At 38.6% G+C, this 22,877-nt stretch overlaps 1 protein-coding gene across 3 annotated transcripts in view; it reads left to right on the forward strand.

Annotated features, from left to right (window-relative positions):
• The window catches only part of GDA (guanine deaminase), a 119,006-nt gene that overhangs the window by 26,963 nt on the left and 69,166 nt on the right, over positions 1–22,877 (forward strand). For all 3 annotated transcript variants that reach the window (XM_049896660.1, XM_049896662.1, XM_049896661.1), the window contains exon 2: positions 21,303–21,391. In XM_049896660.1, coding sequence (XP_049752617.1) covers positions 21,303–21,391 — 89 coding nt within the window. The remainder of the gene's footprint in view (positions 1–21,302; positions 21,392–22,877) is intronic.

Raw genomic sequence — 22,877 nt, forward strand, 5'->3', positions numbered from 1 at the left:
TGACATGATTGATCACTGATTGAGATGTGCATCAGTTATTTACAATAACTTGATAACTGTAGAGCTGGCGGCCAAGTGTGTGTTCTGTGTAATTAAACCCAACCCACACAGTTAATATATTGTGGTAACTGATATTTGAACCATGTTCAAATATTATGTTGTTGGGGGTACTGATGTTATTTAACCAAACTATGGTAACTGAAATTCGTGTGTATCAGAACCACACAAAGCCAGGATTGCCTATATTTCTGTGAATTTGAACTTAGCTAGAATCCATTTTTTTTATGAGCAGCTGTACCACACAGTTTGACTTATTTTGAGCGCATGGTCCTTGCTCTTACCAAGTCTCATATATCTTTACCTTGTATATTTGATTTTTTTCTAATGTCTCATTCATCTTTATCATGTGCATTTGATTTTTTAAAAATGTCAATGTAGGATTTTACTTATATTCCTGTTAAGCTTCATCTTGTTAATTTTAGCCTGGCTTGATTGGGTTGTCTAGGGAACAAACTGTTCCTTCGAAGCGTTGTCCTATGCCATTAACAAGAACATGGCTGGGGCGAAGCTCTGTGGTAAGTCTCTAAAGGCCTCCACCCATGCTTCTTTCATCATATTAATCAACACCAATTGAGTAGGAATATGTAACTAGATGGGAATTTCTCCAGGTTCGTTGCCCTCCACCCTGCATTATTCAAGCTTGCTCAGTGAAGTTTTCTGGTGCAGCCAGAGAGATGCCTTCCTGAAATCAAGCCACGCTGTGTCTACAATTGACTTCTGACCCATCACTTTTGTTGCCATATCAAAAATTTACGCTAATGATGATAACTTATGTTTATAGAGAAGTTTTTCAGTTTATGAACTATTTGACATATTTCTCTTTAAAAATATTTTGTCTTTATGGACTTAAAGGGAGATAAAACAACAACAACAACAAAATAGGGGTAGCTATTATTACCGTATTTTTAAAAACTGTGAGTCAAAGAGGTTAAGGGATTTTCCCTTGATGTCCAGGCTAGTAAGTGGAAGAATCTTGATTCTTCAGTGATTCCAGTGTCTTTATTACCCCCAGACTATTTCAAATGAGATGCTTACAGGAAAAAAAAAAAGAGAGAGAGAGAGAGAGATGGAGGGGGTTGTGCAGTTTTTTCCTTTCTTGACTTATTAGAATGGATCAGCCTTAGAGACCCTATTTCGTGTTTTTAAAAAATGATCAAAGGAGTGGGTTAACATAGCCAGTACTTCTATGCATGCCTGCATTTTCTTATCCATACCTAGCATCTGATACAGTCTGTTAAGTTAAACTTTGTGGTTAGTTGATATCACCTTTCAGTCTTCACATGACAGTGCGAACGCCTTTCCTGAATTCATTCTCAGTTGGCCACTTGCTGAATTTAGTCTCTGAAGGTGTCTTTTGAGAGGCAGCTGCTGAAATTATTAGCTTGTCTAACCATTTCAGTATTCAAATGTGTCATTTAACTTTTGCTGTGAGATTTGTGGTGAAAAGTGAATTTGACTCAGTGCTTAGTGCTAATTATATACCCATCTAAGCAGTTTCCTTATTGTGCAATTTTTTTTTTTTTTTAAGCAGTTTCCTTGTTGTGCAAGTTGCTTAAGGAATCAAGGAATTCTGAGTTTAGGAAACAAGTAAATTAGAGAGTAATAATTTGTATTACAAAGGCATTCAGAAACTATCAAGTGCATTTAAGAGTTGTTTAGCTGATTATCCACTGCTTAAGAAATAAGGGACAAACATGACCTCATTTTAGACCGCTGGCATGGGGGGAGGGTCTTACAAATGTTAGGCCTATGTCATTGGCTCTCCCCCTCCTGTAGCTTTTCTTCTTGGTCATTTGTATTTTCTACTGATTAGCAAATATGAGTGTTTTATATATGTTTTGATGTTTTTAAAAAATACATTTTTAGAGAGCAAAGAATTTGTATTTTCTGATACAGTTTTCCCGTGATCCTTGTGCATTTTGCTTATATGCTTTTTAGAAGTGGTTCTTCTTAATTAACTAACTCATCTGGTAGAAAACGGAGCAGTATGACTCTGTGTAAGGTGTAATGCATAAAGATGATGAACCATCAAGGATCTTTAGAGTCCCCTGTATGCCCTCCCCCATCTCATTCCCTTCCTTTCCCTCTCAGGGGAATCCATTACCCTAAATGTTATGTTTATCATGCCCTTGCATTTCCTTATAGCTTTACTTTATATATTTGTACTTCTAAATAATCCATGGTTCAGTTTTGCACTAAAACTTTTTAAAATTTTGAAATAACTTTAAAATTATAAAAAGAAGTACAAGAAGAATACAAATAGCTTTCATATAGCCTTTTACCCACATTCCCCAGGATTAACATTTTACCACATTCTCTTCATCATTCTTCCCCACTGTTATGGGTTGAATTATGTCCCCTCAAAATGTATGTCAATTTGGTTAGGCCTTGATTCCCAGGATCACATGATTGTCCACCATTTTGTCATCTGATGTATTTATCCTATGTGTTGTAAATCCTGTGTGATGTTAATGAGGCAGGATTAGAGGCAGTTATGATAATGAGGCAGCAATCAACCTACGGGATTAGGTTGTATCTTGAGTCAATCTCTTCTGAGATATAAAAGAGAGAAGAGAGCAGAGAGGAGAGGTACCTCATACCACCAAGAAAGAAGTATTAGGAGTGGAGCACTGAATAGCTCCACAACCAGGGAAAGATTGATGACAAGGACCTTCCCCCCAGTGCTGGCAGAGAGAGAAAGCCTTCCCCTGGAGCTGGCACCCAGAATTTGGACTTCCAGTTTCCTCAACTTTGAAAGAATAAATTTCTCTTTGTTAAAGCTATCCACATGTGGTATTTCTGTTATAGCAGCTCTAGATAACTAACACACCCATTTTTTCTAGATATATATACAAATACATAAGCACATATATATTACTATATTTTTTCAGAGCCAATTGGGGTAAATTGCAGATATATTTTAGTCTATCTACTTCAGTGTGTATTTACTAAAAAACAAGAACACTGTTTTACATAATCAGATTATAACTATCTAAATGAGGAAATAAACGATGGTATAATTTTACTGTGTAATCTACCAAAAACCAAACCAAACCAGTTGTTGTCAAGCCTGTTCTAACTCAGTGTAATCCAAGTGTAATCCATGGACACTTTGAAATTTTGCCCATTGGCACAATAATGGCCTTCATACCTAAATTCTTTTTCTTTCTGGTTCAAGATCCAATCCAGAATCACAAATCACATTTGTAGTATTTTTTTTATTGTAGTAATATTAGTTTTTTTTTAATATATATATAAAACATTAAAAAAAAAACTGTTGCCATCAAGTCAATTCTGACTCATAGAGACACTATAGAACAAAGTAGAATTGTCTCATAGAATTTCCAAGGAGCCACTGGTGGATTTGAACTGCTGACCTTTTGATTAGCAGCCTGGCTCTTAACCACTGTGCCAATAGGGCTCCATATATAACGTAGCATTTTCCATTTCAGCATTTTTACATATATAATTCAGGGACATTGATTGCATTAATCACGTGAAAACATCACCTGTATCCATTGCCAAATTTCCCATCACCATTAAGGTACCCAATACTTTCTAAAAAATAATTCCCCCTTGTCATATTTCTTCAGTGGCCTTTCATTTGGAACCGGTCCTCAGTCTTTCTCAGTTTTTTATGGCCTTGAAAATTTTGAAGAATACAGGACAGTTATTTTTTAGAATGTCCCTCAGTTTGGATTAGTCTGATGTTTTTCATGATTAGATTCATGTTACGCATTTTTGGCAGGAATCTTATAGAAATGACGCTGTGTTCTCCTCAGTACATCCTGTTAGGAGGCATGTGGTGTTGTCTCATTACTGGTGATAATTAACTTTGATCACTTGGTTAAGGTGGTTTCTGTCAGGTTCCTCCACTGTTACTATTTTTTTGTGTGTGAAATAAATTTAGTGGAGAGATGCTTTGACACTATATAAATATCCTGTTCTTCAACAGATTTTCACCCACTAGTTTTAACATCATTGATGATATTTGTCGGAGTCAATTATTGCTGCGATGGTTGCCGAATGCTCATTTTCTAACTCCATCATTCCTTCCACATGTACTAGTTGGTATCCTACTGTAAGGAAGAACTCTCCCTTCTTCCTTGTTTATTTGTGTAAGTGGACTCATGGATTTCTATTTTATTCACTGGGTTTTAGTCCATTATTGTCATTATTTATTTTGATGTGCAAATTGATTTGTCTAGTGGGAACCCCTTCAAAATGGCTTCTGTGTCCTTTTTTTTTTTTTAAATAAGTGTTTTAGGTGAAAGTTTATGTAGCAAATTAGGTGCCCTTTTAATAATTTCTGTACAACTTGTTCTATAACATTGGTTACATTTTTCATAATGTGTCAACATTCTCGTTATTTCCATTCTTTTTGTTCTGTTTCCATCAGTCTAGCTTCCCTCCCCTCCTTAGCTTCTCACCTTTGTTTTAGGGTAAATGTTGACTGTTTGGTCCCATATCATGGATTGTTTAAGGGAGCACAGTATTCATGGGTATAATTGTTTACTTTATAATCCAACCTATTATTTGCATGAGCAGTGACCACCAGGAGTGGTTTCAGTTCCAAGTTCAAAGGGTATCATGGGGCAGTAGTCTCAGGGGTTCTTCTAGTTTCTATTGGTTCAGTAAGTCTAGCCTTTTTTAGAAATTTGAGTTTTGTTCTGTATTTTTCTCCCTTTCTGCCCAGGGCCTTCTATTATGTCCCTGGTCAGAATGGTTGGTAATGGTAGCCAGGCACCATCTAGTTCTTTTGGTCTCAGGCTAGATGAGGCTGTGGTTCATATGGACTCCTGTGTCCTTTTGACCAATCTCCAACTATGTTTCTTAACACCTCCTTACTTTTTGGCACAAAATTATGTTTCCAGATTCATCTTACACTTTGCCTGCCCCAGACCTAGAATCATCCCTGGAATCACCGTGGTTCCTTTTAGCAAAGAATGGTATTCTAAAGTTGCTGATTGCTACTTGGTGTCATTGATTCTAGGATCTCTTAGCAGACAGAGCTAGGAAGTACCATATTTTTATGCAAATAATTGTGTGCCTTCTACGTTTGTTTGCCAACTGCACCCTTTATCATGATAAGTATTTTCGTAAGCACCGCTATGCCAATTTTTTTTTCATGTTGCTGTAAAAAAATTAGCATAGTGTACTTACAAAAATACTTCATTGGGGAAGGGCACAGTTGGCAAACAAAGGTAGAAGGCATGAGTTATTTGTGTAAAATACGGTATATGTATATACACATATGCACTCTTTTCTCTTTATTACATTATCTATCCAAATTAAAAACCATGACTTAATGCCAGTACCTCCAATTCAAATCCAATACCACAGGGTTTATTCTAGCCTTTTCCCTTTTGCTCTTTAAAACTCAGGGAGCCCTGGTGGTACAGTGGTTAAAGTGCTCGGCTGCTAACCAAAAGGTCAGTGGTTTGAACCCACCAGCCACTCTGCGGGAGAAGGATGTGGCAGTCTGTTTTTGTAAAGATTTCAGCCTTGGAAACTCTATGGGGCAGTTTTACTCTGTCCTATGTGATCACTGTGAGTCAAAATCAGCTCAGATGGCAGTGGCGGTTTTTTTGTTTTTTTTTTTTTAATGGATTTACTTAAAAATCCTTTCTGAGAAACCTGTCTCTCATTATTCACAATATTTTCATTTATTTGCTTATTACTCCTATATGTAATCAATCTCGTGACCCTTGTGGCTGCCTCCTCAGCCCCAGACTTGCCCACACCATCTGCCTCCTTGACTACCGCCTCTTCAGCCCCAAGTCCACTGGTCTCAGCCTTCTCCGCCTTACCACCTCCTTAGCCCTGACTGCCTTCTTGCTCCTGACCTTGCGAGGCCCACCAGCCCTAGCTCTTTCAAGAAAAGAGCAGACAAAGGAAAAGCACCAATAAACATTTTATACAGAAAAAAAGAAAGGAGAATTTTTGTATGAAAATGTGTTTTACAAAAATTAGGATAGTGTTCGATAACACTCAGCCTGGAGCCAGACTTGGTTCAGATTCTGTATTTACACGTACCAGCCTTATATTTTGGGCAAGGTAGTTACCATCTTTGTTCATAAGTTTTCGTAGCTGAAAATCGGGCCAGTGATATTACCTGCCTCATACAGTTCTTGCAAGGTTTAAACAAATTAATATATGTAACGTACATGAGACAGCGTCTGCCACACAGTAAACATTTTCACGGATTTTTATTAAGAGATAGCCTATCGTTTTGAAATGTTGTTTTATTTTTCTAATAAAATGATGTTAAATACCAAAAAAATTGTTCATGAGGTCTTCTGTAGAGATCAGAAGAGTTACTGAAGTTACTTATTTCTCTATCAAGAAATATATGATTTCCAAAGCAAAATGGGGCTTGGTGAGGCAACCAGAGCTACTCTTCCCAGGGTATTTTGATCAGGCCATAGGGTGAAAGGCAAAGTTGTTAAAAGTTATCACCAGTTGCAAACCAATTATACATGAAAATAAAGTTTCCTGGAAATATGGTAATGGCACAGAAATTGTGTCAAATTATGAAATTTTAATTTATATGTGTCTTTTTTAGGATACTTGTGAAATGGTGGGAGGAGTAGCAGTAGCAGAGTCATGGGGGATAAAGGGAATCAAGAGCAGCATCAGCCCAAAGCTGATCCGACCTCCATCTGCCAATCTTTTTACCAGCTCTGACACCAGCCTTCCCTCCTGTGGTACTCTCTACTTCTCTTCTGGGTTTGATAAGTCATTGCAATGGCCACACAGAACTCATAGACCATACTTAAAATTAATTATCTATTAAGGAAGTAATGGGATCAGGTTCAACAAGCTACAACTCAGGAGTAGGAGCAGGAAGCATATAGGCAAAGTCTCCCCTCTTCAGTGCAGGACAGCTCTCTTAGCTCCTTTCAGCTGCGCAGGCCTCTTCTCAGCCCCCTGAGGACAGGCCTCCTCTCAGCCCCCTGAGGGCAGGATCCCCTCAGCCCCCTGAGGACAGGCTCCTCTTGGCCCTGCTCTCTGTCACCACCGGCTCTGTTATGGGGCTTCTTCCAGGCCTGTTGCGACTAGCCCTACCATTGGGACTCTTCCTGGACTCTTGCTGTCAGCTCTGTTGCTGAGCCCGTTCTGAGACTCTTGCTGTCTTCAGTGATAGAGGCCTTGACTTGTGGTACAGCTCTTTTAGGAAGCTCCTTGCCTACGCTCTCTCAGTGCTTCTTCTATCTTCTTTCTTCCTTTTGCTCCTGTCTGCCGCTTCTCTTCCTGTGTCTTTCTGTCTCAAAAACTTCTATGGAGTTGGCTGCATATATATACAAACTCCTTGTCAGTTTCAAGGCATGGCCCTTCCACCAGGGCCAAGAATTTACCAATCCCCTCTTAGGAGGCCACAGACACTTTTTTGCATAGTCTACTGACCAGTCCCTGAAAGGTGCATACCAATCCTAGGATAGGCTGCAGCCCAGCCAAAAAACCCACTGTCATTCAGTCGATTTTGACATAGCAACCCTACAGGACAGAGTAGAACTGCCCCATAGGGCTTCCAAGGAGCAGCTGGTGGATTCAAACTGCTGCCCTTTTGGTTAGCAGGCAAGCTTTTAACCACTGCGCCATCAGGGCTCTAGTACCAGGCAAAAAGTAAACCACAAGTTGTTTATGGTTTACCCAGGAATAGCAATCAAACCAGATAAAAGTAACAAGCTCTCTGGGGTCGAAAACTAAGGCAAAGGTGACTCCTTGGTACTTAGGGAAAAATTATTGCAAGCTGCCCTTCCAAAGAGCAAAGGCAAAAGGCCACATAAAGGAATTCATTTCATGCCATATCAGGTTGGCAGACTATGGCCATTGGCCAAATCTGGCCTACTGCCTCATTTCATATGGCTGAGAAATAAGAATAGTTTTTACATTTTTAAGTAGTTGAAAAAGAGTTAAAAAAAAAAAAAAGCAAACAATATTTCAAAGAACCAGCTTTTGGCTTTGTTAATTCTTTCAATTGTTTTTCTGTTCTCTAATTCATTTAGTTCAGCTCTAATTCTTATTATTTGTTTTCTTCTGGTGCCTGATGGATTCTTTTGTTGCTCACTTTCTATTTGTTCAAGTTGTAGGGACAGTTCTCTGATTTTGGCTCTTTCTTCTTTTTGTATGTGTGCATTTATCGATATAAATTGGCCTCTGAGCACTGCTTTTGCTGTGTCCCAGAGGTTTTGATAGGAAATATTTTCTTTCTCGTTGCTTTCTATGAATTTCCTTATTCCCTCCTTGATGTCTTCTATAACCCAGTCTTTTTTCAGGAGGGTATTGTTCATTTTCCAAGTATTTGATTTCTTTTCCCTAGTTTTTCTGTTATTGATCTCTAGTTTTATTGCCTTGTGGTCTGAGAAGATGCTTTGTAATATTTCGATGTTTTGGACTCTGCAAAGGTTTGTTTTATGACCTAATATGTGGTCTATTCTAGAGAATGTTCCATGTGCGCTAGAAAAAAAAGTATATTCTGCAGCAGTTGGGTGGAGAGTTCTGTATAAGTCAATGAGGTCAAGTTGGTTGATTGTTGTAATTAGATCTTCCGTGTCTCTATTGAGCTTCTTACTGGATGTGCTGTCCTTCTCCGAAAGTGGTGTGTTGAAGTCTCCTACTATAATTGTGGAGGTGTCTATCTCACTTTTCAATTCTGTTAAAATTTGATTTATGTATCTTGCAGCCCTGTCATTGGGTGCATAAATATTTAATATGGTTATGTCTTCCTGATCAATTGTCCCTTTTATCATTATATAGTGTACTTCTTTATCCTTTGTGGTGGATTTAAGTCTAAAGTCTATTTTGTCAGAAATTAATATTGCTACTCCTCTTCTTTTTTGCTTATTGTTTGCTTGATATATTTTTTTCCATCCTTTGAGTTTTAGTTTGTTTGTGTCTCTAAGTCTAAGGTGTGTCTCTTGTAGGCAGCATATAGATGGATCGTGTTTCTTTATCCAGTTCGTGACTCTCTGTCTCTTTATTGGTGCATTTAGTCCATTTACATTCAGCGTAATTATAGATAAATAAGTTTTTAGTGCTGTCATTTTGATGCCTTTTTATGTGTGTTGTTGACAATTTCATTTTTCCACATACTTTTTTGTGCTGAGGCGTTTTTTTTTAGTAAATTGTGAGATCCTCATTTTCATAGTGTTTGACTTTATGTTAGTTGAGTCGTTACGTTTTTCTTGGCTTTTATCTTGAGTTATAGAGTTGTTATACCTTTTTGTGGTTACCTTATTATTTACCCCTATTTTTCTAAGTAAAAACCTAACTTGTATTGTTCTATATCGCCTTGTATCACTCTCCATATGGCAGTTCAATGCCTCCTGTATTTAGTCCCTCTTTTTGATTATTGTGGTCTTTTACCTATTGACTTCCATGATTCCCTGTTTTGCGTATTTTTTTTTCATTAATCTTAATTTGTTTGTTTTTGTGATTTCCCTATTTGAGTTGATATCAGGACGTTCTGTTTTGTGACCTTGTGTTGAGCTGATATCTGATATTATTGGTTCTCTGACCAAACAATATCCTTTAGTATTTCTTGTAGCTTTGGTTTGGTTTTTGCAAATTCTCTAAACTTGTGTTTATCTGTAAATATCTTAATTTCGCCTTCATATTTCAGAGAGAGTTTTGCTGGATATATGATCCTTGGCTGGCAGTTTTTCTCCTTCAGTGTTCTGTATATGTCGTCCCATTCCCTTCTTGCCTGCATGGTTTCTGCTGAGTAGTCTGAACTTATTCTTATTGATTCTCCCTTGAAGGAAACCTTTCTTTTCTCCCTGGCTGCTTTTAAAATTTTCTGTTTATCTTTGGTTTTGGCAAGTTTGATGATAATATGTATTGGTGTTTTTCTTTTTGGATCAATCTTAAATGGGGTTTGATGAGCATCTTGGATAGATATCCTTTCGTCTTTCATGATGTCAGGGAAGTTTTCTGTGAGTTCTTCAACTATTTTCTCTGTGTTTTCTGTCCCCCCTCCCTGTTCTGGGACTCCAATCACCCGCAGGTTATCCTTCTTGATAGAGTCCCACATGATTCTTAGGGTTTCTTCATTTTTTTAAATTCTTTTATCTGATTTTTTTTCAGCTATGTTGGTGTTGATTCCCTGGTCCTCCAGATGTCCCAGTCTGCATTCTAATTGCTCGAGTCTGCTCCTCTGACTTCCTATTGCGTTGTCTAATTCTGTAATTTTATTGTTAATCTTTTGGATTTCTACATGCTGTCTCTCTATGGATTCTTGCAACTTATTAATTTTTCCACTATGTTCTTGAATAATCTTTTTGAGTTCTTCAACAGTTTTATCAGTGTGTTCCTTGGCTTTTTCCGCAGTTTGCCTTATTTCATTTGTGATGTCTTGAAGCATTCTGTAAATTAGTTTTTTATATTCTGTATCTGATAATTCCAGGATTGTATCTTCATTTGGGAAAGATTTTGATTCTTTTGTTTGGGGGGTTGGAGAAGCTGTCATGGTCTGCTTCTTTAAGTGGTTTGATATGGATTGTTGTCTCCGAGCCATCACTGGGAAACTAGTTTTTCCAGAAAATCTGCTGCGTCCAGTCCAAATCCCGGCGGGATGGTTCCCCGGCTGGGACGCTGCTCTTCCTGCTCCAAGACCAGTCACTGCCTCCCGGGGACTTCTCCTACCGGCTGCGTCCCACGCCGCCCGCGGAACCGGCTGGTCCCCCTCCTGGGGTTAGTTCAGGGAGGTGGAGCAGCTCTCTGTGCTTGTGCCGTACCTGACTGGTACGCTGGCTCCAGGCTCTGAAAACAATCGCTGCTTCCCCATATTAGTTCATTCTCCGTCTCTAAATCTGTTTGTTGTTCAGGGTTCATAGACTGTTATGTATGAGATCGATTCACTTGTTTTTCCGTGTCTTTGTTGTAAGAGGGATCCGAGGTAGCATCTGCCTAGTCTGCCATCTTGGCTCCGCCTCCAAATGCAAACAATATTTCATAACAGTGAAAAAGATATAAAATTCAAATTTCAGTTTCTGTAAATAAATTGTATTGGACACAGCAATACCCATTTATTTATGTATTGTCTAGAGTGACTTTCAACTTCCGTACTAAAAAGGCAGAGTTGAGAAGTTGCAACAGAAATCATATGACTTGTGAAGCCAAAATATTTACTGTTCGGCCCTTCACAGAAAGTTTGCTGATTCCTGGTTGATACTATTAGAGAAGCATTCATAGAGGCTCAGAAGAACCTCTGGGAAGATGTTGCCCTGGGTCTAGTTCAGCAGGTACTCCTGACTTGCCCTCTGACATTGGCAACATAACCAGACTTTTCTCCTCAACTATATGATGAGAATGTTGGACCAGAAGACCTAAGTCCCTCATGCTACCCTGGGGCCTTTGTAACGTGCTTAGCTCCAGTCTGCCTTTACAGCCTGACAGTTTTATTGTTTTTTCACAAAAGCAATGTCATTTCTTTCTTTTCCATTTGTTGTGAATTCAGCTAACATGACAATTCTCATCTTTGTCCAGAAGCTTCAGAAATCTTTGAAACTGCATATTTTTATCTGATTTTATTTCCCATTACAGTGCCTAAGAGTGGATTTTGTGTAATGGGTTGCAATATATGTTCCCTTATTTTGCTGGATGGCTGAGCTATTTCAGAGTGGTCTAAAGAGGAGTTTACTCTGTTCCATAGCAACAAGCCTTTTGCCCAAAATTGCCATCTGGTGTTTGAAGCCTCTGTTTTGCAGAGATTTTTTTCATTAGCTGACAATCATTACTCATCTGCTTTTGGCTTTAGTATACCTGACATTCTCACTATTGCTCATCTTAAGTAGTCTTCATTTCAAGAAGTGGAGCACTTGGAGTTTTTTGCCCAAAAGAAGGGACTCAGCTACCTCATCTGGAAAACAAGAGCCTTGGACAAATGGGTTTTTGCCGGCTGGAACCATCTATGATTTTATGAAACTTGTTTTTTTATGACTTGTATACATTATTGACAGGTCTCCTAGACTGTGACTTAGGAAGGTGGCCCATAGGACATACTAGGCACTCATTAAATGATGAATGACTGAATAGGGGAATGAATAGTGGTATAGATTGAATTGTGTCCCCCCGCCAAAAGATATGTTGAAGTCCTAACCTGGGACCTGTGAGTGTGAGCCTATTTGGAATAAGGTCTTTGCAGAAGTCATCAAGTTAAAATGAGGTCATACTGGAGCAGGGAGGGTCTTAATCCAGTATGACTGGTGTCCTTATAAAAAGAGGAAAAGAGACACAGACTGACAGAGGAAAGATGACTTTGTGAAGGTGGAGGCAGTTAGAGGTTAGAGTGAGGCATTTATAAGCTAAGAAATGCCACAGATTGCCAGGAACCGCCAGAAGCTAGGAAGAGGCAAGGAGGGTCTTCCCTAATGTCTTCAGAGGGAGCAAGGCTCTGCTTGCCACCTCCATTTTGGAGTGTCAGGAGTCCCTGGGTGGTGAAGATGGTTAGTGTTCTTGGCTGCTAAACAAAAGGCTGGTGGTTCGAGTCTACCAGGAGGCACCTCGGGAGACAGGCCTGGTGGTTTACATCAGAAAGGTCAGCCACCAAGAATCCTATGGAGCACAGTTCTACTCCAGCACACATGGGGCTGCCGGGAGTTGCAATCGACTTGACAGCAACTGGTTTCACCTCTAGAACCGTGAGGATATACATTTCTGTTGTTTTGAGCCACCCAATTTGTGGTACTTGCTTATGGCAGCCCTGCCAATGGCTACGTAAGCCCACACCATCTCAGAACAAAAACCATTGCCCCATGAAGGAAACATCGATGTTATTTTATGATTTTATCACATTCCTTTGTTTTCTGAAATATTTTTAGAGATTTCATAAAAATGAAATGAACAGACCATACATACCATGACTTAGAAGACCTTGGCTACCTCCACAGTCTGATATCCTTCCCCTCATTTTTCTAGTCCTTTTAATGTATCCCTGCTGGCGTCCCTGGTATTTCAAAACATGCCAAGCACATTCCCATCCTGGGGTCTTCACATTGGATGCTCTTCCCAAGATATCCGAGTGGTTCATTCCCTCCCTTCATGCAAATCTCTGCTGAAACATCACTTCTCAGAGGGACCGTCATACCCCATACTTTATTATTACATCCATTTGCCTTTATTTTCTTCATAGCTCTCTCTACCATATGTAATGTATTTTATGTTCCTCTATCAATTTATTGTTTCTAGTTCCTGGAAAAGTGTTCCTCACACAGCAGGAACTCAGGAAGTATTTGTTGTGTGAATACATAAATATGAGCAAGAAAAAACATCTATTAAGTACTTGATTTGTAGATTAAAGTTCTTCCCAACCCAATGCCCCAATGTTATTTAAAGTACACTCTTTCCATAACACATCTTGTAGCGTTTTGTCTCTGTGCCTCTGCTACTATCATATTTCCATCCCTTTTCCTCCAACCCTGAATGCTTATCAAGCATCAAATCCTACCCATCACTGTTTGATTCTGCCTTTTCTTTGGAACCTTCACTTACCACACCCGCTGTCTCTCCATCTGAGCCGGTGGAAGCTTGTTGCACACCCTGCTCATGCCCTCCTCCATCTGATTCATTATCTGCCTTTGTGTGTCCTAAATCCCCAACTATAGCTCTATGAATGGAGATTGTAATTAATAATAGAATTTAAAATAGAATTATCTTTATTGTTTTGGCTAGAATAAAACATTTATTATTAAAAAATTTGAATCCAAAAAGGTGTTAAGATGAAAATAAAAATCACCCTGAAATTCTACATAAAGAAATAATAGCCATTGTCAACATTTAAACACAACCCCCCCCACACACCTTACTCTTAACAAAAATGTGAATATATACCATCATGTTATTTAGTAACCTACATTTAAAAAAAATCTTAACATTGTATCAAGGATAATTTTTCATTCAGTAAATATGTCATCACTGTTACTTTTTTTATTGTGGTAAGTATGTATGTAACAAAACATTTGCCATGTCAACATTCATCACACTTACAATTCAGCAACACTAACTTACGTTTATTATGTTGTCCAACCATCACTGTTGCTTTTAATCACTGCAGTGTTTAGTTTTATTTAACCAATCCCTTATTGATTCTGAGATCGTTTGCAGTTTTTCACAATTGCACGTGTGTGGTGTACATTTTCGAGGTAGATGGGGTGGGAGATTTGAAGAGAGGAGAGATTTGAAATCGTCACTGTGAAGGGCTAGAACATTAGTTGACTTTTTTTTTTGCTAATGTGTCTCCTAAAATAATTTTTAAAAACTTTGTACCCTTTTGTGGTTTTAAGTTATATTTTTTCTTAAATTTAAATGGTTATAAAGCCTGCAATTTCTGACAGATTGTATATAAATATATATAGAGGTGTGTTAAAATTGAATGGCAATATTATTTTTTAAATGTATCCAATGGATACATTTATATATCCATTTATCCATTTGGAAACCCTGGTGGTGGTGTGGTTAAGAGCTACAGCTGCTAACCAAAATGTCGGCAGTTTGAATCCACCAGGTGCTCCTTGGAAACTCTATGGAGGGAGTTCTACTCTGTCCTATAGTATCGCTGTGAGTTGGAATAGACAGCACTGGTTTTTTTTTTTTTTTTAATCCATATAAATGTATATGCTTATATATTTATATATATTATATGTAAAATAATTTGATAACGGCCTTTATCCATTTTTTTAAAATCATGAAGTAGCTGTTCTTTAATGATTTGAAATGTTACATAGCCCCCTTTTCTTCTTGAATTAGTAATTCTATTCCGCTTTCCTTAAAGAGTTTGTACTAATGTAATAAACCTTTACAATTGAAAGTCTTTTATTGATCAACCTATCACGTTTCTTTGCAATAAAATTCGTGCACATAAACTGAAATGTTTAAAATTTCCTGGGACCATAATGAAATTAAAAAAAAAAGTCTATATTACAAAATTTGAAAAGTAATTTGTTAAGTGCAAAAGGGCTGTGTTTTCCTCAAACTAGTTAATATATCTATGGATGAATGTTACTTATTGATAGAATGAAATAGAGGGTGGCATTACTTTTTCTATTTTTCATTTTTTTAGGTGGAAGTGGTGAGAAATGTTTTCACATAAATTAAGTAAATGGGAATAGAAGGAGTTTTGTTATAGCAATATTTCTCAATTATTTGAACTCCTGAGTTACTTCCTAAAAATTGTATGTTGCTCTCTCACCAAAAATATTTTTAATGACCTGTCAGTTGATAAGTAACTTGGTCTTCCTTCAGTTTTATTGACCGTAATGACCACTATGCTAGAGAAATAGCGTCCCAGGGACTGTTGGGAGCCCATTTGAGTTTGGTGACGGTGGATAGTCCATCTGCTATGTTGTGTGCCTTGCTCCAACATTGCTTGACTACTCAGATATAACCCAGAGCAAAAGAGATTTGAGTTCAGTCAGGGTTGGAATTTTGTCAGATGTGTGTTAAATAAAAGACAACAGAAGTAAGAAATAATAGATGGTGGAATCTAAGCTGGACAAGGAAAGTAGTAAAAGGAGGGTGCTGGAGGACTGAGAGAAAATCAAAGCAGGGCTCAGTCAGGTGGTTGAAATAGCAAATGGAAAAGAAAGGAGAATGTGATCAGAGCCTGAGATGTGTGACACCTGTTTTGGGGGGCAAAGCAATTATGGATCATGAACAAGTCCAAGGTGTGAGCATGGGTGCAGTGGCTCATGGAAGTGGAACAAGTCACTGAGGTTGACTTCACTGACAATGAGTATTAGAAGAGTTGTCCATGTTGATATTGAAATTATAAGCAATGAAGACAGGGCTTGGAGTGGAGAGAAAACTGTGAGCCAGGCATCAACAAATTTAGAGAATGAGAAGGTTGGTAGAGGAGAGCATCAATGAGAGAGGAAAGATGGTATACCTGAAAAGGGCACGTTGCAAAGGAACAGATATGTCTATTTATAAGAAGTTGGAGAAAAAATGGTTTGGAAATAGCCATGAAGTAACAGAAGGTACCAAACTCACTGCCTGGCCCTGGTTTATGATAACCTATTTGGTAAGCATAGCATCCCTGGGTGGTACAATGATTAATGAGCTCAGCTGCTAATAGAAAGGTTGGCGATTTGAGTCCACACAGAGGCATTTCAGAAGAAAGGCCTGGAGGTCTACTTCAAAAAAATCAGCCATTGAAAACCGTGGGGAGCACAATTCTACTCTGACACACATAGGTTGTCATGAGTTGGAGTTGACTCCATGGCGACTGGTACTGAAAATTTGCTAGGCATGGGGCAGCCATGTCCTGGAGGGACGGCACCAGGAAAAGCTCAACATAGATGCTGAAGATGCAGGGGAGTTTGCTGCTTGCGGAGGGACACTAACAGAAGTCACAGTGATGCGTTTTGATAGGTGAGGAGCTTGGTCAAGGTCAAGGAGTGTAGAGCTTTATGATGGTAATGGGGCAGATCAAGATCCCTGGTGTGTACCCAAGGGGCAGGTGGATTGTAGTTTGGGTGTTGGCTGAAAAAAACAGGGATGAGGGGTAGGTGGATTTATTCCAGCAATCTTTGAGAAGTTGGGTCTTTGCCTAACTCCTAAACTTCTGCTATGAATTGACAGAAGACATTTCCCAAATAATGAAGTCTTATGTGTTACAGATACTTTGAATTATTTTTTAAAATATACTTTTGCTTTTTACTTCCAGCATATCATTTGGGATATTTTTTGCATCTATGTTGTTAATTAACAAGTAGCATTGGTCTGAAGCTCTCAGGACCTCTTTCCATAGCACAGACGTTACCTGGTCTTAGTGAGTTTGAAAGGACTTCGCTATGAAATTCAGTGAACCTGCGTGGTCCAGTACTGCAGCCACGTGTGAATACGAGTACCTGAAGTGGGGCTAGTGCAACTAAGGAGTTAAATTTTATATTTTAAATAAATTTACATTCGCATTAAAAAATTTATACTCATTTCAACTTTGGAAAACCTAAGTGTGTTTGGAATAACCTGGGTATGTGAATATCCTCTTTTAAAATTTCATGGGACCTAAATGCAGATCAGACACTTCTGATGAAAATTTCGTGACCAATTTGGAATGTACTTTAAATGCAAAATACACCTTGGATTCAAAGACTCAGTACAAAGAAACAATGTAAAATTAGTAACTTTTATATTGATTCTAGGAGCCCTGGTGGTATAATGGTTAAGCACTCAGCTGCTAACTAAAAGGTTGGTGGTTCAAACCCACCCAATGGTTCTGAGGTAAAAAGACGTGGTGACCTACTCCCGTAAAGATTATACAGCCTAGGAAGCTCTGTGGGGCAGTTCTTCTCTGTCACATCGGGTCACTATGAGTGGACATGGACTCAACGGCACCTAACAGCAACACATTGATTCTGTGTTGAAATGGCAAACTTTTATATATGTTTTGTTAAGTAGAACATGTTATTAAAATGAATTTTACCTCTTTCCTTTAACTTTTTAAAAAACATGGCTACTAGAGAGTTTAAAATGACACATGTGCCTTGAATTCGTGACTCCCATTATATTTCTGTTGGACAGCGCTGTGCTGAACTGTGAGCTTTCGTTAAGGAAACGTCCTTAGTTTCTTCTAAAGTTATGGGTTAATTCAGCTTTTGTATTACTTTAGAACAAATTTTTATCATTTATATTGTCCTCAAAAATAATTTATTTCAAGTATGTTTCAAATGTGTGAGTATAGTGCTTTACAAATGACATTTTTATTTACAGTTTTTATAGTAAATCAGGTCAGAGATACACTTACAAATTCTGTCTTTTTTAATTAATTATGTATCTGCTTTGAGGTTTTTTTATTCCTCTTTTCCAAATATTTTTAGGACTCTCAAATCACTTTTCCTTAATTGATCATGTATGCTTTTCATTTTCACTTTAGACCAGTATCCTTAATTATTTTTTCTTTAAAGGTATCTTAATGATTGAAGAAGTCAATATTGACCTTATTTTCTCTTCAGTTCCACAAACAGGTTATTTTTCCTGATGTGTCTTGACTTGCTTCTAATTAACTAGATATATTTTATCAACCAGTTTTATTTCATGTTTCATGAAACATCTATTCTCACTATATTACATTAAAAATATGACAGGAATTTCCTGTATAAGTAATTTATTCTTTCTTGTCCTTTCTAGCTTTACAGTCCATTTTAATAGAGAAAGCTATCACACTCTACTTACAAAAGATTTAATAATACACATCATTTATCTAGCTTTTAACATGTTTCAGAGATGTCCTTACTTCACCAGAATTATTATACTTAGCCTTCACAATGTTGTTGTTGTTGTGGTTGTTATTGTGTGCCATCGAATGGATTCGGACTCAGAGTGACCATATATGACAGTTTCTGTCTTAGTCATCTAGTGCTGCTCCAGGTGAGGTCTTTCTCTGTCAGCTCTAGAGCAAGGTCTTTGTCATCAATCTCTGGGAAGCTCTTCTGGGAGCTTCTCAGTGCAGGAACCTCTGGTCCAAACGACATGCTCTGCTCCCAGTGCTGCTTTCTTCAAGAGGCCAAGGAACCAGGAAGCAGAAGCTGAAGAGACCAGGAACACAGGAAGCCAAGCTGCCTCAGTCTCAAAGGGTATGACCACACCCTTTGGGGTTTCAAAAGGTGGAGCCATGGCCTCCAGTGTTTCCAAGGGTGGAGTCACCACTCAGATGGACTAGGAGAATGGTACGCCTAAAGCCAAGGGAGCAGAGTTGCTGTCCTAGTGGGCCTGGAAAGGTAGATCCAAAACCCAGAGCTGAGGGGCCTCTACTCAGAATCTGGAGAGTGTGGCCAATACCTAGAGTCTAGAGGGCAGGGTCATTGTGTCAGTGGTCTCAGAGAACAGAGGATTATTTTCAAGCTTTGAGGGCTAATGTAATGTGTTCTACTGACTTGTTTGATGTCTGTTATCCCTTCTTTCCCTCCAGTTTTTCCCATTTGTAATGGAAATGTCTCACTTGTGCCTATTCCACCATTGTACTTTGGAAGCGGATAAATTGTATTCTAGATTTCACAGATGAGGTAGAATTTTTGGATTTTGGACTTGGAGCTGATTTAAAACTTTGTCTATGATATGATGGGATGAATATATTTTACATATAATGAAGACCTTCCTCTGGGGCCGACAGAGAAAGCTTTCCCTTGGAGCTGATGCCCTGAATTTGGACTTCTAGCCTACTAGACTATGAGAGAATAAACTATTGTTTGATAAAGCCATCCATCTGTAGTATTTCTGTTATAGCAGCACTAGATGACTAGGACAGTTTCCTAGGCTGTAAACTTTATAGGGGGAGCCCTAGTGGCACAGTGCTTGGCTGCTAATCAAAAGGTCAGTAGTTTGGACCCACCAGCTGCTCTGTGGGAGGAAGATGTGGCCATCTGCTTCGGCTTCCATAAAGATTTAGTCTTAGAAATGGTGCAGTTCTATTCCGTCCGATAGGGTCGCTGTCAGTTAGAATCAACTCCATGGCAACGAGTTTGGTTTTCTTTTTTGGCTAATCTTTATAGGAGCAAATCTCCAGGTTTTTTCTCCTGCAGAGCGGCTGGCGGGTTCTAACCTCCAACCTTTTGGTTAGCAGCTGAGTGCTTAACCATTACATCACCAGGACTCCTAGTCCTCACAATAGCCCTGTGTACTATGTACTGATGTTACCCGTAGTTTGCAGATGGGCACCAGACCAAGAAACATGAAGAAACCCTGTGAAGGTCACCCAACTATTGGACATGGGCTTCAGACCTCACAATTAAAGATTGCTGTTTTACCTCACTTCACTGTAGTGTCTCTTACACACAGAACTAAAAAAACACAGCAGACCTCTTTATAGTAGATGTCCAGCATCAAAACATCAGCATAGTTCATATGGAAAATCAATCGTCAGACAATTTTTATGTGTGATTATATTTGTTGTTGTTGTTAGCTGCTGTTGAGTCAACTTTGACTCATGACAACTTTATTTACAATAGATTGAAACATTGCCTAGTCCTGTATCATCCTCACAATCACCAGCATGTTTGAGTCCATTGTTGCTGCTATTGTGCCAGTCTATCTTACCAAGAGTCTTCCTTGCCCTCGCTGGTCCTCTACTTCACCAAACATGATGTCTTCCTCCAACAATTGATCCTTTCTGATGTACTGTCCAAAGCAAACAAGCCAGACAATGTTCTGTTGTGACCCATAAAGTTTTCATTGGCTAATTTTCAGAAGTAGATCACTGGGCCTTTTTTTCTAGTCTGTCTTAGTCTGGAAGCGCCACTGAAACCTGTCCACCATGGGTAACCCTGCTGGTATTTGAAATATCAGTGGCATAGTTTCCAACATCAGAGCAACACTAAGCGACCACAATACCACAGACAGACAAACAAGTGATGGCAATTATATTTAGTGTTAATAAGTTGCCCCATGATTTCACTACCACTGCACTCTAGTCTTGGATTTCCCAGCACAGCTAACTAAAATATGTGCTTAATCTGCTGTGAGGTAATATTTCTATAACCAATTTTTTCCTTTAATCATTTTCAGAGGTAGGAGGGAAATAGATATTAATTCACCATTTTTAATACCCTGTATCTTCAAATTATAGATTTGAATCCTTACTTATTTCTATATAGGTAGTCCCCAATTATGACGGGTTCCATTCTGACAACTCTGTCATAAGTCGTTTCTGACGTAAGTCGAATACCTCTTTTTTTTTTTTAGTTTTCATTATTATTGCCCTTTGTTATCAATATCTTTACAAATCCAATCTTTATTTGTCTTTGGGGGTTGGAAACATTGCATATAAAGTTACAGATACATTTTAGTAATACATACATAAAAAAATACACAAATCATAAAAATTTACTCTGACGATGAAGAAGAGTTGGACAACATTGGCATTTTGTCAGTTGCAGTAATAACTCCACTTGTGGAAGGTTCTGGATCATCTGGGTTATAACATCAGCAAATTACATGCTGCAAGATTGTTAAGATGTACAAAAAAAGACTGTTGTAAGTGCGGTTTGTCGTAACTCAAATGTGTTGTTAATCAGTGACCACTTGTACTGCAGCAGAAAAGGAGAAATTTTACCACTTTATTCTTCTGGTGACCAAAGGCACACCCTTCTCTGTTTTATCTCTAAACTCAATCCCATTTGTTACCAAAGACCTTGGAAAATAGCTCAGCTACAGTGTAGTCTCTTTAAAAGATTTAGATATTTAATGGCAACCAAGGCTGAGGTTCATTAATTTGTGACCCTTTTCTTTTGCTCTTTCTTTTAAAGATAATGTTTGTAGAAGAAGCATCTGAACAAGAAAAACTGGCCAAAGAGTGGTGCTTCAAGCCATGTGAAATAAGAGAACTGAGCCACCAGTAAGTCATGGCCAACTTCTTTCCTTCTGCTTGATGCTATTAATTAAACTCAGATTACAAGAAACCTGCCTGAGAGACAAGGATGCTTTTTGTTTTTGGAAAGGCGAGGTGGGAAGGAGAAGATAGAGATTAGGCAGCTGAAGAACAGAAACTTTGAGAACTAGAGGCTGTCATTAGTCATTTATTTCTTTGACAAATATTTAGTGCACCTACTATGTACACATACTAGGATCTGGAACTGAAAAGATCTACAAGGTCCTTGTCCTCATAAGACCTACAGCCTATGGCAGACACAGACAGTAAACAAGTAATCAGATTGTTAGCACCACAGGGATAGACTGATACTTTCTATAAAGAAAGTAAATGGGGAGGGGGGCTATGATTCCAAGAGCAACCAGTGGATTCGAACTGCCAACCATTTGGTTAGCAGCTGTAGCTCTTAACCACTGTGCCATCAGAGCTCCAACATGATATAGATAAAACATTGGAGGGGAAGGAGGAACAGGTATGCTGACAGCATGATTAGGGTCTGCAGAAGTGTGTTTAAGCTGAGATTTTATGTTCCAATTACTTTTAGTGGTTTTTAATATTTGTATAAGACATGTTTGTTGTAATTGGCCCACTTCTTCATAGCCATGTTAGCTGTTTTACAACAGTAAAAATCATTTTTAAAAATCAAATATTTTATCTTGTGTCAGGACAAGTGTGTTTGCAAAGTCAGTAGAACTGGTACTTTCACTCGGAAAACACTTGCGTAACTAGGGATGTAACTTTAGTCATGTAGTTCAAGGAACATTGAACTTCGAATTCAAATACTTAATTTGAATCCTTGCACTACAGCTTTCTAGCTGTTAGATCTAAAGCAAGTCACTCTCCTCTTTGAGCTTGCCTTCTCTACAAGCTTTTAAACAAAAGCATTGTCGGAGGTGAGTATGAAAGTCCCTTCTCATGCTGAGGCTCTGTGAATTGGGTTACCCCTAAAGCTTTGCAGCAGAGGGGCTGGTCATAGTCCAGAGGAACAGAGTTTGGTTACAATTGCAGCTGTATTCCCATCTCCTACCTCCTTCCCTCTCCCTGCTGTCTCTCTTTAGGCTTGGAAGCCCACTGGCAACGGGCATGGAAATTTAATGCAGGAACTTCTGACATTACCTTCTGCTTCCTCTTACTAGATTTTCATGAGAAGAGATGTTGAAGAAAAACTGACATTTATAGTCACCTGCTCGCATGCCTTCGGGATAGAGGGATTAGAAGGAGGTTTGGGAGGTGGAGTGGATGAACATATCTGTGGGTCTTCGCATCCTTTTGCTCCTTTTTATGAGGCTGCTTTTGGAGTTAAATCCATGGAAAGTGCAGATCCCAGGGGCCCTGTAAACACTACATACAGAGAAGCGGTAAGGCAAGAATTCACACTTTGGTGGAAGACTGAGGCCTATAACAGAAAGTCATATTTAAAATGCAAAGGGATTCTAATATCAAACACAGAATA

Source organism: Elephas maximus, chromosome 9 (genome assembly GCF_024166365.1).
Source record: "Elephas maximus indicus isolate mEleMax1 chromosome 9, mEleMax1 primary haplotype, whole genome shotgun sequence".
In the NCBI taxonomy this organism is placed as follows: Eukaryota; Metazoa; Chordata; class Mammalia; order Proboscidea; family Elephantidae; genus Elephas; species Elephas maximus.